This window comes from Dreissena polymorpha, chromosome 15 (assembly GCF_020536995.1).
Source record: "Dreissena polymorpha isolate Duluth1 chromosome 15, UMN_Dpol_1.0, whole genome shotgun sequence".
Lineage (NCBI taxonomy): Eukaryota > Metazoa > Mollusca > Bivalvia > Myida > Dreissenidae > Dreissena > Dreissena polymorpha.
Genome location: NC_068369.1, coordinates 21,557,475 through 21,570,882, shown reverse-complemented (window position 1 = coordinate 21,570,882; position 13,408 = coordinate 21,557,475). Strand labels below are relative to the sequence as shown.

Here is a 13,408-nt window from a genome sequence, read left to right as displayed (position 1 = left end):
GAACTAGAGGCAGTTTCATAAATGATCGTACGACAATTTTAACTTACGAGAGAATTTTGAAATCTTAATAAGTAGACGAACAAGCTCGCCATGCTCGTCAAATACATACGGTGCTTGAGATGCCAATGTAATTAATTAAGAACTGAAAATTCATAATCATATTATATGAATTTTAGAAATAATATATCTTAGAAAAATGTTTAGTATCGTAAATGTGTACTACGATGTTTATTGAAACGGTCCCCAGGTGTCTTAGAACTTCTATCTTACGTTCTTACTAGAATAACGACAGTTGGCACGAGTTTTGAATTATAGCATTAATTTCGAATTATATCTGCAAAGTTAGGCTATCTATTTTTCCTTAAAGATATTCAGGAACTAAATTATATGAAGTTCATGTGCACAGCTCGAGGCTAAGAGCGGTAGTGTAGCGTTGAACATTTCTATTTAACCCATTTATGCCCAGTGGACTCTCCCATCCTTCTAAATTGGATCAATTTATTTCCAAAATTAGGGGTGTCAAGTATATTTATTTCTATATTTAGAATATTTCATAAAGAAATTCCTTTAAGCAAACAGCGCAGACCCAGATGCATAATGCGGCGTCTCATCTGGGTCTACGCTGTTTGCAATGTCCTTTTTTCAGGACGCTAGGCATAAATGGGTTAAAAAGTTACCGTTATCTGTAGACTAGAGTTTAAACCTTACTTGGACTTTGTATCAAAAATGGTTTGGTATTATTTGTTTTCTGAACAGCAATCATTGTAATATTGCTGCGTCATGCGAAATTTGGTCTTATGCCGAATGCATTCACGCAGACTGGTCTTTCCTGTCCGCCGTTATTAACCCATTTATGCCCACTGGACTCTCACATCCTTCTAAATTGGATCAATTTATTTCCAAAATTAGGGATGTCTAGTATATTTATTTCTATATTTTGAATATTTCTTACAGATATTCATTTAAGCAAACAGCGCAGACCCTGATGAGACGCCGCATCCATGCGGCGTCTCATCTGGCCCTCTCATCTGGCCCCACGCTGTTTGCCAAGGCCTTTTTTCTAGACGCTGGGCACAAATGGGTTAACCCATTCATGCCTAGCGTTCTGAAAAAAGGATATTGCAAACAGCGTAAACCCATGCGGCGTCTCATCTGGGTCTACGCTGTTTGCTTAAAGGAATTTCTGTAAGAATTGTTCTAAATATAGAAATAAATATACTAGACATCCCTAATTTTGGAAATAAATTGATCCAATTTAGAAGGATGGGAGAGTCCACTAGGCATAAATGGGTTAATATACGCAGGGTTTCGTGGTCTAATTAGCGGACAGATAGTATGACAAGACTTGGCTTATCCACAGGCTGGTATGTCGCTACGCTGGCTTAAGGTAGAAATAACCCATTTTCGCATGAGATTGCTGCTAGTTAAATTATAAAGGATGTTTGAAAGTGTTAAATTATTTCAGACCATGTCCACTTTCGATCTTGTGCACTCGAAACCGCATGTATACATTTAACATCGAACTACCTGTACGCCCACAGGTACTTGAAAATTTTTTTTGGTCCTCATATATATATATTCATTATTATATATTATGTCCAAAAACGTTTGGCAAGTACCTGTGGTACGCCGATAATCGAGCGAAATCACATCGGCACCCAATTGTCCCACCTTGTCCTTTAACCCATTTATGCCTAGGGGATTCTCCCAACCTTCTAAATTGGATCAATTTATTTCCAAAATAAGGGATGTCTTGTATAATTATTTTTATATTTAGAATATTAATTACAGAAATTCCTTTAAGCAAACAGCGAAGACCCTGATGAGACGCCGCATTAAGCGGCGTCTCATCTGGATCTACGCTGTTTGCAAAGGCCTTTTTTCTAGACGCTAGGCATAAATGGGTTAAACTCTACCGCAGATAAAAAAAAACATGGTGAAGAACTGAGGACTTAAGACCCAATAAGCAAGTATAAAAAAACAAACGCTTACGAAATCGCCTGGGCTATTTGTATCAGCTGTGGTTACGGCTAACAAATGACGAGACTATGTGCATTAAATTTCACAATGTCTATATAATAATAGAATCCATAGGCTAGATATTAAAAATACTTGTTTGGTGAATAAAAATGCTAAATGGTAATATAATGTCTAGTCCGTTTGGTAGCATATAAATATTGGTTAAGTTCTACTTCTTCAGCTGCACGCTATGTTTGGAGCCTACGAGCAGTGTAACTTGTATAAGTCTGATTCAATAACCGTTCGATATCCGGGTATCTGAACATATCGTAGGCCCAGTAGGGTGGAGTCAATTTTCGCGAGCATCGTGGGGGGAAATTCCGCTATTATCGTCTGACTATGCCTTCCATTCGGGGGAGCCATGTCGTTAAACCGTGCTTAAAGGGAATTTAGTGTCAATGTCGCGCATATTGTGGGGTCAATGTCGCGCATATCGTCGGATCAATTCCGCGCGTGCCGTGGGTGAATGCCGCGTATATCAAGGGTCAAGACCGAACATAACATGAGGTCACGGTTGTTGGGTCGTGGGGTCATGGCCGCACATGTCACGGGGTCAAGGCCACCAATGATTTCACATAGGACACGTTTTCACGAAAAATCATAAGAAATCTATTGAAAATAACCACTTTTATCATATATGTGTAATTTTTTTTACTAGATTCACTGATTGAATGTTTTAATGATAAAGATCAAATTTATCCACAGCTGAGAACATCAACTCATGATCCTGTTTTGTTAACTGTCATTGCTTATGCATTGCCTAGCAGGTCATATGTATAGTTCCAGTGAAAATATATCACTTAATTATTTAAAAAATCATGTACATAAAACAATTCAAGTTACCTGTGTTCTGTGATGTTCTGCTGTTTTTTTATTTGTATTATAAATGAAACATAAATTACTCTTTTATTTAGAAACAAAAGGACTTAACAACGCTGATTTTTTTAACGTGTCCTAAACTATATCTATTTGATTAAGTGCCAGTTTAAATACTCCCACGTCACGGCCAGTCCAATGCGTATAATAATACCATTGTAAAGCCCGCTTCAATCTGAAGGTCACAATCCGTCATACTGAAATAGTCTGGTCACTGATAAGTTTCGTTTCATTCATTGATACCTTAAGCAATAATATTGGGCCGTGCTCTGTGAAAAGGGGGTTTCATGCATGTGCGTAAAGTGTCATCCCACATTGGCCTGTGCAGTCCGCACAAGCTAATCTGGGACGACACTTTCTGCCTCAACTAGATTTTTGCCAGGAAGAGACTTTCTTTTAACGGAAAATAAGCGAAAAGTGTCGTCCCTGATTATCCTGTGCGGACTGCACAGGCTAATCTGGGAGGACACTCTACGCACATGCATTAAACTCCCATTTCACAGAGCACGGCCCTATAGTATTGAGCGTTGTCTTGTCAGTAAACAACGATTAAGAGCAGAGAATTTATATCGCGAGGGTTTAATCCGACTTGATTAAAGGGACCTTTTCACAGATATGTGTATGTATTGAAGTTTGTCGATGTAATGCTTTAAATTTATAAATGTAAAAATTGGAACTTAACAGCTCCAGTAAAAAACAATAATAAAAGTGAAGAAAGAAAAAAATCAATAAACGCATATAATGGATATTTTAGAGCATGGTGAGTGTTCAGTGTAAATGTTCCCTCGAAAATATCATGAGTTCGACGAAACTTTGTTAATCTGAAACTTTTTTTAAATTTTGTTAATTTATAAAAACGTGAAAAGATCCCTTTAAAAGACACGCATCGAAACGACGAAGACTTGTTTACAAGTATTGTCCGATAAATATTGATGGGTGAGATTTTGGACACCTTTTTGTGTTGCAAATTAGAAGTTACAAACGAAATAAAATCACGACTTAATATAATCGAAAGACCATATTTTTAGCCTCCCACTATTGCTTACAATATAGATCCGTATATAACACTTATACTCATGAAAACTATAATCTACTTGTCAGTAGCCAGGAATTTATTAAGATTTAATTCTGTGTAATTTGCAGTTTCACAAAACAATAGTTAATATCAACACATAGAACAAAAATCTATTAAAAAATCTTTTTTTATGTTTGATATCAAGATATAGACATATTAATATACAAAAATAATTGATATGAACAAATCGAATTTTAGATATCAGAAATTCCTTGATATTTTTATATCAATAACTAAAAAAATCATATCATGCTAGCCGTCGAATTATTGATATAAAAATACATATTTCCCGTTATTTTTATATCAAGAAATATAAAAAATCAAACCATGATAGCAAGGAATTATTAATATGAAAAAATAGACCCGATTTCTTGGTATCAAATCAAAGTACTGACAGTACTGGTGTAACGATGCTTTCGAAGAGGATTGATATAAAAGCATCTATTTAAGTTTATCTACATCACCACAATTGTGTATGTGGGTACGAAAATTTTGGTTAGGAAAAAAATGGGTACGAAAATTTTGGGTACAAAAATTATGCCAAAAAAATAAGTACGTAAAAAGATTTGGTTACGAAAGAAATTTGGGTAGGAAACAAATTGGGTACGAAAAAAATTTGGTTACGAGCACAAATTTGGGTACGAAAAAAAAATTGGGTACGAAAAAAATTGGGTACGAAATATGTAGGGTACGAACAAAATTGGGGGTACGGGGAAGTAGTACCCGTGGGGAACTTGATCCTTTCAGTGAAACTGGGAGTCGGATTACATTCTCGATCAAATATAACAAGAACTATCTTTAAAAAGGTATTCGACGTGTATTTTCTGTACCACTTATCTTAAAAAACTGTCTTTACAGTAAAACGTTTGTGGGTTATAACATTACGTTTCAGCAATAAAATTCAAAACTTAACATGCTCTTTAATAACACCATGCTCTTAAATTTCACGTGTATATCATACCAAACTTTATATTTCGTTGTTTCCTTTCCTAAGTTAATGATGCTATGTGTACGGACGTGATTTCGCAATCCCATGTGCATGAACATATACTTTTTTCTCTTTTGATTATTGTTCTTTTTCTCTAATTTAATAAGCTTAGACATGTTTGTTCGTTAAGAACGGCAATAATTTCATGATAATTCCCGATCGAAAGCGGGTATAAGCACATAGTCGTAAGAGCACTTGAATACGTGAGTTCGCCCATGAACATATGGTAAGGTTAACTAAATCTCCGCGATATGACCTAATATGTGTTTAAAAAAGCAAACAATATCCAACAAACGAATGAATTGTCAAACATAGTATGTGTACTGATGTGGCTCTGTAATTTATGTTTGAAAAGTTTATTAAATATGCACAATGCGAAAGCATGCAGAAGAGAGAGTATCACAGATAAGAAACGGCTATTATGCTGTTTATATACCATAGTCGCTATAACGTTTACAAATGGCAGGTTCGAAATAATTCGTTTTCTTTACACTCATGATCGCGTTGAAAGTTAATTATACACGTTTTGATTCGCAATTTATTTACTGAATCACTACAAATGTCAAATACAATACAGAAAATGCATAGTTGTTTCATTGATCTATAAACATATAATGGATTGAATATAACTGATTTAAAATTAACGTTTTCAAACTATTATTAAATCTTTTCCCAGAATATGCTGTCCTATTTATAGCTGAGCTTCATATACCTTTATAAATGATAATCAGCGAGGTATGCCGATTAGAAAAATCGAGCTATTTCAATCGGACTGGCTCGGTCTTTTACATAGGTTGCCATTGTGAAGAATTTTTCATGATATGATAACTTAGACGATGCTTCGCAGCATCAAAAAGGTGTTTTTCGGGCTTAATATATATGATATAGATCGTCCTAAACAATCTTCACATCCTTATTAAGTTTGCACCCAGTTAGAGACTATATAGTCTATATAGATAACATAAACCGGTAGCTGAAATTCAACAGCTTTATAAATACTTGAATATTGCATTTAACATATACAACAAGTCCGTGGAACTAAGATTAATTTTCATTGATATCGTTTTCAAATGCGAACTATGGCCTTCATTAAAACTAACGCTCTCACTCCGAGTCCCTATCTCCGTTTGCGAACGTAGCGAGTCGACAGCAACATACGGATTTATGTTACAAAATTAAACGGGGCAATTGTTTTGGAACTACGGAATACCGCTAGGGACATCGTGGTTACCGGGTACACATTAAAAACCAGAGGGCGAGAATGCGATGACGCGATAGTACGATGACGACAATGCGACAATACGATGACGACAGTGAGACAATACGGTGACGAAAATGCGATAGTACGATGGCAAGAATGCGAGAACGCGATAGTACGATGACGACAATGTGATAATGCGACAATACGACGGCGAAAGTAAGATAGTACGATGGCGACAATGCGATAGTCATATTGTACTGTCGCCAGCGTATCATCTCATTGTTGCCATCTTACTATCGCATTGTCGCATTCTCGTATGGTTGCAATGTCGTCATCGTATTGTCCCACCGTCGTCATCATATTATCGAACTTTCGCATTGTCGCCATTGTTCTATACGACTGTCGCCATCGTATTGTCGCACTGTAGTCATCGCACACTCGCATTGTCGTCATTGTACTATCGCGTTCTCGCATTCTCGCCATCGTACTATCGCATTGTCGCCATCGTATTGTCGCACTGTCGTCATCGTACTATTGCGTTCTCGCATTCTCGCGCTCTTGAATTAAATGTGTAACCACGATGGCCTAACGGTATTCCGTACGGAACACTTGGCTTTTTACAGTACATAACATAACAGTCAGTACATAACTCCACAATATAATATAAGTATTACGAGGTGTATGCATGCCTCGTTTTTAAAAGTAGCATGTCTGCGTCTATTTTTATGCCCCCGAAGGTGGGCATATAGTGATTGCATTTTCGTCTGTCTGCCCACCCGCCCGCCCGCCCGCCTGCCAGCCCGTACGCCCTGCCCGCCCGCCCGCCCGTCCGCCCGTCCGTCCGTCCGTCCGTCCTTCTGTCTGTCTGTCTGTCTGTCTGTCTGAAATTCCGTCCCACTTTGCGTTAAGGTTTCGAAAAATGCTCATTACTGCATGTTGCTTCAGATGTAACCTTCATATTTGGTATGCCTATGTACATGGAAAAGGCCTTTCCAAACGCACACAAAGTTATACCCCTTTGACCTTGACCTTAGGGTCCGCGGTTAGGTTTCGAAATCTGCGTTAAGGTTTCGAAAACTCGTTTTCGGGGGCATATATTATCTTATGGTGACAGCTTTTGTTTAGAAGGCTTATTGTCATTCGATATGATTTTCTAATATCAAGAAATCGATTTTTTATATAAAGAAATGGTTTTCTGATATCAAATATTCGATTGATTGATATGAATACATCGCCAGTATTTCTTGATATAAAGAATATTTTTTTATATCAGAAAATCTTTTCTTGATAAATATAATTGATATCAGAAAACCATTGATTGATTAAATAAATATAACCGTTTTAAGAAAAGTCGATTGATCTTTTTATATCAATGAATTTCTTAAATGAGTAAATTGGCTCCCCGTGCATATTGGTCTTATACCGAGTTGGTTCATTTCGAAAGACTAGATTATTCATTGTGCATCGTGATGGTTTTAGATTTATAACAAAGATTGCATATTTGAATGACCGCGTCTGCTGGAAAGGAAGTCGATATGTTTATCGAGGGTTGCAACCTTGCCGTGGGATTAAACAATTCGACCGTGGGAATATAAAAAACAGAATTAAAAACAAATGCAGTCGCAACTACTTGGCCTATCTAAGAAAAAGCTTTTCGGTAGTGGGTGATGAGATCAAAGTGTCTCAATCTCTTCCTAACAAGAGGTCCTTATCGTATTTTCAATGTCTTTAAAGTGCGTCGTTTTCATCAGTTTTCAAATCGTTAATTATTTCAGGGGTCAATCACTCGGGTGACTTTTGGGATGCCGAGCCGCGACTTTGTATCACACGCCCCCTAATCAGAACCTAATTCCCGCACCCTACCTACCTGGCGACGAGGGAATGCTGACTGGAAGTCTGGTATCTTTTGTTTGCTCAAATTAAACTCCCATTTCCCGCTTCCATTTCCATGTTTGGATGAACTTTGCTGGCTACCTCGTCCTTCAGTCAAGCACAAACAGCCACACTGTCGTGGAAACCGTCCAGACCTTTGTGTGCACCCTCTTCAAAATCTACTAGAGTTGCAAGTTTGGGTCAAAGTGTTTCGTGCAATTTCAATGTTTCTTTGACTTAATTGCGCAATTTATTTTCTTGTGTTGACTTTAGGCGTCTCTTTGTATTCTACGTCGTGGTAATCGTATTGTGATGATGCGCATGCGCAACACCAAGAAACCGAAACAGACAGTACAGAAGTGAATCGTTGAAAAGAACTTGTTCTTCGAGTACTGAGTTTGTTGTAAATTAGTATCGAACAATGCATCTGGAGGTGAAACTTCTCACGTTTTTATTTACTGTGATATTACCGTTGTCTTATGGTATGTTATATAACTGTTTAATGATGTTGAAGAAACAATTCTTAAAACATACAATGCAAATATTATTTTGTGTTTCTAGGTTAAAAAAGTAACATGGGCATGCTTTATCAATACTTTATTGGTAAATTTGTGAGGTCTTAACTATAACATTGATATAATATACATTTATATTCTAGAATATAAACGAATATACAATACAAATAATACGTGCATATATTGCGTCTTCAGATTTAATATAATAATTTGAGGACCATGATAACGTGTATGCTATTTAGATAAAATGATCACACCGAAGTATGTGCTCAAAATCTGTTGGTGTCTGTGCAAAGAAACTAGTTTAAACGCATATATTTCGATTAAAAGATCTTTCTTCTTATAGAGAGCGTAATTTTCATTGACAATATTTTTTTTTCATAAAGCATATCACATGTTTCAAACACTCGAAGAAACTGAGATTGAAAAGATGACCGGTTCTCGGGCAGTCGTAAGAAACGTAAACGTTTTTAACAGTTCTCTGTGAGAACATTTCGGTTTTTCTAAATTGTTTATTGCTGGTTTAAATATGCTGGTAAAATTTGTGTTTAATGTGACACGTGACTATCGTAATTTGAGACTGTTTTCCTTATACTTACTAACGCTCGATTTGCCGTTGTCGGCCCGGGTACTTCTTAAATGAACTCCGTGTACTGTAAAGTATACTTAAATGTACCCCGGGAACGGAAAATGTACTAAAACGTTCCCGGGAATTCTAACGCTAAATTGGTCATTGTCGGCTTTTTTAAAGCAAATTATGTTCATATTTCTGTCAATATTTTATTAAGTTTTTTTTCTATATTATAGAAACTCAAACTCATAAAAGAATATTGAAGAAGGTTTTGTACTAAGAGAATTTGCTTTCGTATTTCATAGCGCGTTTAACGACATCGGATTTTTGGCGGGAATAAAACTCGGGAATAGTCGAAATTGGTTTGGTACATTTTAGTATATTTTCCGTACCCGGGGTATATTAAAGTATACATGCACTTTAGAGAACCCGAGGTACATCAAAGTAGTACCCGAGCCGACAACGACCAATCTAGCCTTCTTATTGTGCAGCTTGTAAAAATCGACTTGAATGGTTTAAAGGGACTATCAACCGCAATTGACGAAAAAAGAAAAGTTTTAAAATACCGTACTTTTTTTTACAATTATTAGTTTATATTGATTAAAATATCACGACTGGAATATTACATTACTTGAAAAAAGTTCATATTTTCAGTATATTCGGTAATTCGCGATGTGAAATCGAAAGTACATCGCGAAAATAAATGACATAACGATATACACACAATAAATAACGCAAATAGATTGATCATTTTATATATAAAATATATACGATTCACTACGCATGCACAAACAAGTTACCTGGTAGACATACCAAGTAAAATGCATTACCGAATATACTGAAAATATGAAAACTTAACAACTTTTTCAAGTAATGTAATATACCAGTCGTGATATTTTAATCAATATAAACTAATAATTGTAAAAAATACTGTATTTTAGAACTTTTCTTTTTTCGTCAATCGCGGTTGACAGTCCCTTTAAAGTCTGCATTGCCTAATGTTAAACTCGGAGGGGACAATTATCCGTAAGAGAATATTGTTTGAGTGTTAAATGTTCTAGAACCTTTGGACATGTTATTATGAATTTAGGACGTAAACGTTGTGGAAACATCCGCGGATACTTTAATAACGTGTTCCGATGCGTCAATCTGTTTCTAAAGACGTTGTCGTCATTGTTTATGAATCCTGAGATAAGATGACAGGGGACCATCTGAATATCAAGTTTTTGATTATGTCACTGTTTATGGCTTCTTCATTCACTAATGTACACAGGTGTAAACATCAACACGTAGTATCCGAGTCGTGATGCCCTTGTTCTAAAATTGCCCTAACAATCTTCAAATATTTGGTTCTTAACCCGTCGGTTGCAGCTATTAATCTGCTCTGTGTACTCCGTTAATATGTTTGTGGAGAAATTCCGCCAGTCGTGAGTAAGTCGTGACTTGGTATAAAAGCGTCTCAATGGACCCGCGTCGCATGCGAGTCAAACTGATACAATTAAGGTATGATATGAAGGAAGGATATCACAGCCTCTTTGCAAAGGAATGCAATCTTGGCAGATGGTTAAGGCATAACGAGAATGTTCTTGTAAAACTGTTTGTGTATTGAAGAAATAACAAAATCATAATGTTATACCCCCAATCATTTTCCTGTTTAGCTTTAGGAAAGATACGCGATGTTTATCTTACAATCTTATTATATTGATATCTTATGTAACTAAGAATTTTATTAAAGTCATTTAATTTTAAATCGAAGAATATAATTGCACATTTACATATTATTTCTGATTAGTGTTTTGATTATTTTTATGCCCGTGTTTTTATAACGTGAACGATTCTATTTATGCAAAAAGGAGCCTTTTTCTCGTATAATTTCTTTAAAAATAAAAACAGTTACCTTTCAATAAAAAAGTGTGTCGCCTTAAAAAATTACATCGTATAAATGGCGAAGAATGTATAATGTGTAACTTTGTTTGCTTAAACCACACCAAATCGCGTCAAATCTACTTTAGTGCTTTAATTTATCAAGCGGACCGGTAATAGATAAAATTCTTCGTGACATATATCGGTAGTTCTATTCACGCCTAACCGTCCAGACAAAGTCACCTCGTATGCGAGAATTTCATTCAAATAATCTTTAATTATAACGAACTAGAGTAAAATGCGTGGGTTGCTGGGCATTTGCCATAAACGTCAGCAATAAACAAAAGGTCAGTTTGATAGGCCATACGCCCGCCATACTTAGTTTATATTTATTTAACAATATATGAAAAACATTGGTTTCAATGACATATGGGTCTGCACATTTTATGTAAAAAAATATTTCCGATTTTTAAAACATACGGTTATACTTACGGACAACCAATCTCCCTTTGCGATAGTGTTGATACTATTGATTAAATGTAAGATATCGGGAATATTCGAGACTTTATCCCAGCAAGCATGCCCGATGTTGGCTGTATTATGACACTACCTAACGGGTAAGCCGATGAAGGGTCGATATGGGTCCGATTCTAAAGTAACGTATCTGTTCAGAGCTATTATGTTGGGGATCCATCTAGTTAACTTAATCTCTGTCATATCAAACTTAATCACTTCATATAAGAAGAAATTCAAAATACACAAATCGTATCGTACATACCAATACCGGTCCAGCATCGGACCGATGTCTTCAAGTAGACATAGATAGGGGCTGATATCTGCCCAAGCGGTCTAATGTGTTGGGAATAATGGATGGCGAAAACACGACTTCACGCCAGAACTACATCTATTCCCGCCGAAACAACAAATGGATGTACTTATCGTTTTTGTGTGTTGTTGTGGTGACGGCTTTCAAATCCGCCAACACGCCAGAACACTAGATATACCCGCCGAAACACCGAAACAAAACAATGCTGGTACTTGTCGTAGTGGCTTGTCGGCGCTTTGTCGCCTTTAAAACCCGCGAATACGACAGAACGACAAATCAGACGCGCGACCACGACTCGTTAGATCCCGCCAGAACGATAACATATACATCTCTGGCACCTCTGATTTGTCGTTCTGGTGCGTTGACGGATGGGAACGGTGACACTACGACAAATACACCAGTTGAAACAAAACTTATGACACGTGTCGCTATTTCGTGTTTTTGCGTTTCGTCGCCCTTTAAATACACAATCACAACACGGTAAAGCGGGGAAAATGTAATATTTGTTATTTAGGCAGGTACATTTGTCATTTGGGCGTCCAGTCGTGTTGTCACCATTCGAGCCGACCAACACGACAGAACGACAAGTACCTTAGGTGTCATTACGGCCGGTATCTTTGTCGTGTTGTCACCCAATAATCCCGCAAAAAGACAAATGTTATAACTGCCGTTTCGCGGGTATATTTGTTGTTTTTGCTTGTTGGCTTGCTTTCGCCTTTCAAATCCACCAATACGACAGAATTAAAAATTAGACGAATTGTTGTCGTTCTGGTACAAACTTGTCATGTTGGCGCCTCTGATTTGTCTTTCTGGATTGGTGGTTGATTTTAGAGTCGCCAACACGCGTACACACCAAAACGACAAGTGTAAATAATGACTGAAAAGTTTATTACGAATTACATGACATCCCTCTAAAATGGACTCGTATGAACGCCTATTAATCTGATGTACAAAATAGCTATTCGTGAACAAATAGATGAATATTTTAGTGGTGTTTTATCTGCCCTATGTTTCTGGCGTGTTGGCGATTTTGAGTGGCGACATCACGCAAAACGACAAATATAAACATAGATACGGCAAATGAAGTTACTTGTCTTTTGGCGTGTATTAAATCTATTCGATTTTGTTTTGCAGAACGTATTTTTGGGGGGAAGTTATAGAGAAAATATATTGTTGCAATATAAAGAAAAAACCTTTGAACGTGATATTTTTCATGGCTTGTGTAGTTCCATTAATTGGTGTTTATGGTTTTGTGGAACTGAAACGACCAACTTGACTACGGATTGCTAAACACTTTATAGGTTGCTCGCTTTCTAACGAACTCCTGAACTCGTATGATGACATATGGTATAAAACGACACCAATTGTCAGATTCTTTATCCGGAAAGTCATAAGCGGCAGTAATACACAGGTTATCAATAAACACATCTTATGTATTCAATATTCTAAGGGATTGAAATAATTCATTGGATACCAATGCGGTAACATAACCTATGACATGCAACAACTATAAAACCTCGCATACACGAAAAACTATAACACTGTACTGCATACTGTAATCTGATTGGTCGTTACAGGTTTCACGTGCTACAAGTGCTCGTA

The 13,408-nt window shown here is 36.7% G+C and overlaps 2 protein-coding genes across 3 annotated transcripts in view; one reads left to right on the top strand and one right to left on the bottom strand.

Moving 5' to 3' along the window:
- LOC127859396 (membrane progestin receptor gamma-like) overlaps positions 1-13,408 on the bottom strand; it is a 418,822-nt gene that overhangs the window by 32,015 nt on the left and 373,399 nt on the right. The gene's annotated exons all lie outside the window — the stretch shown is intronic.
- LOC127859399 (uncharacterized) overlaps positions 8,352-13,408 on the top strand; it is a 6,443-nt gene continuing 1,386 nt past the window's right edge. Inside the window, exons 1-3 of one of the 2 annotated variants that reach the window (XM_052396770.1) lie at positions 8,373-8,513; positions 12,321-12,413; positions 13,384-13,408. The exon at positions 13,384-13,408 is cut by the window's right edge and continues 122 nt beyond it. In XM_052396770.1, the coding sequence (XP_052252730.1) occupies positions 8,453-8,513; positions 12,321-12,413; positions 13,384-13,408 (179 nt within the window). In that variant the 5' untranslated portion in view covers positions 8,373-8,452. Of the gene's footprint in view, positions 8,514-12,320; positions 12,414-13,383 lie in introns of both variants that reach the window. The other variant, XM_052396771.1, reaches the window with a different exon arrangement.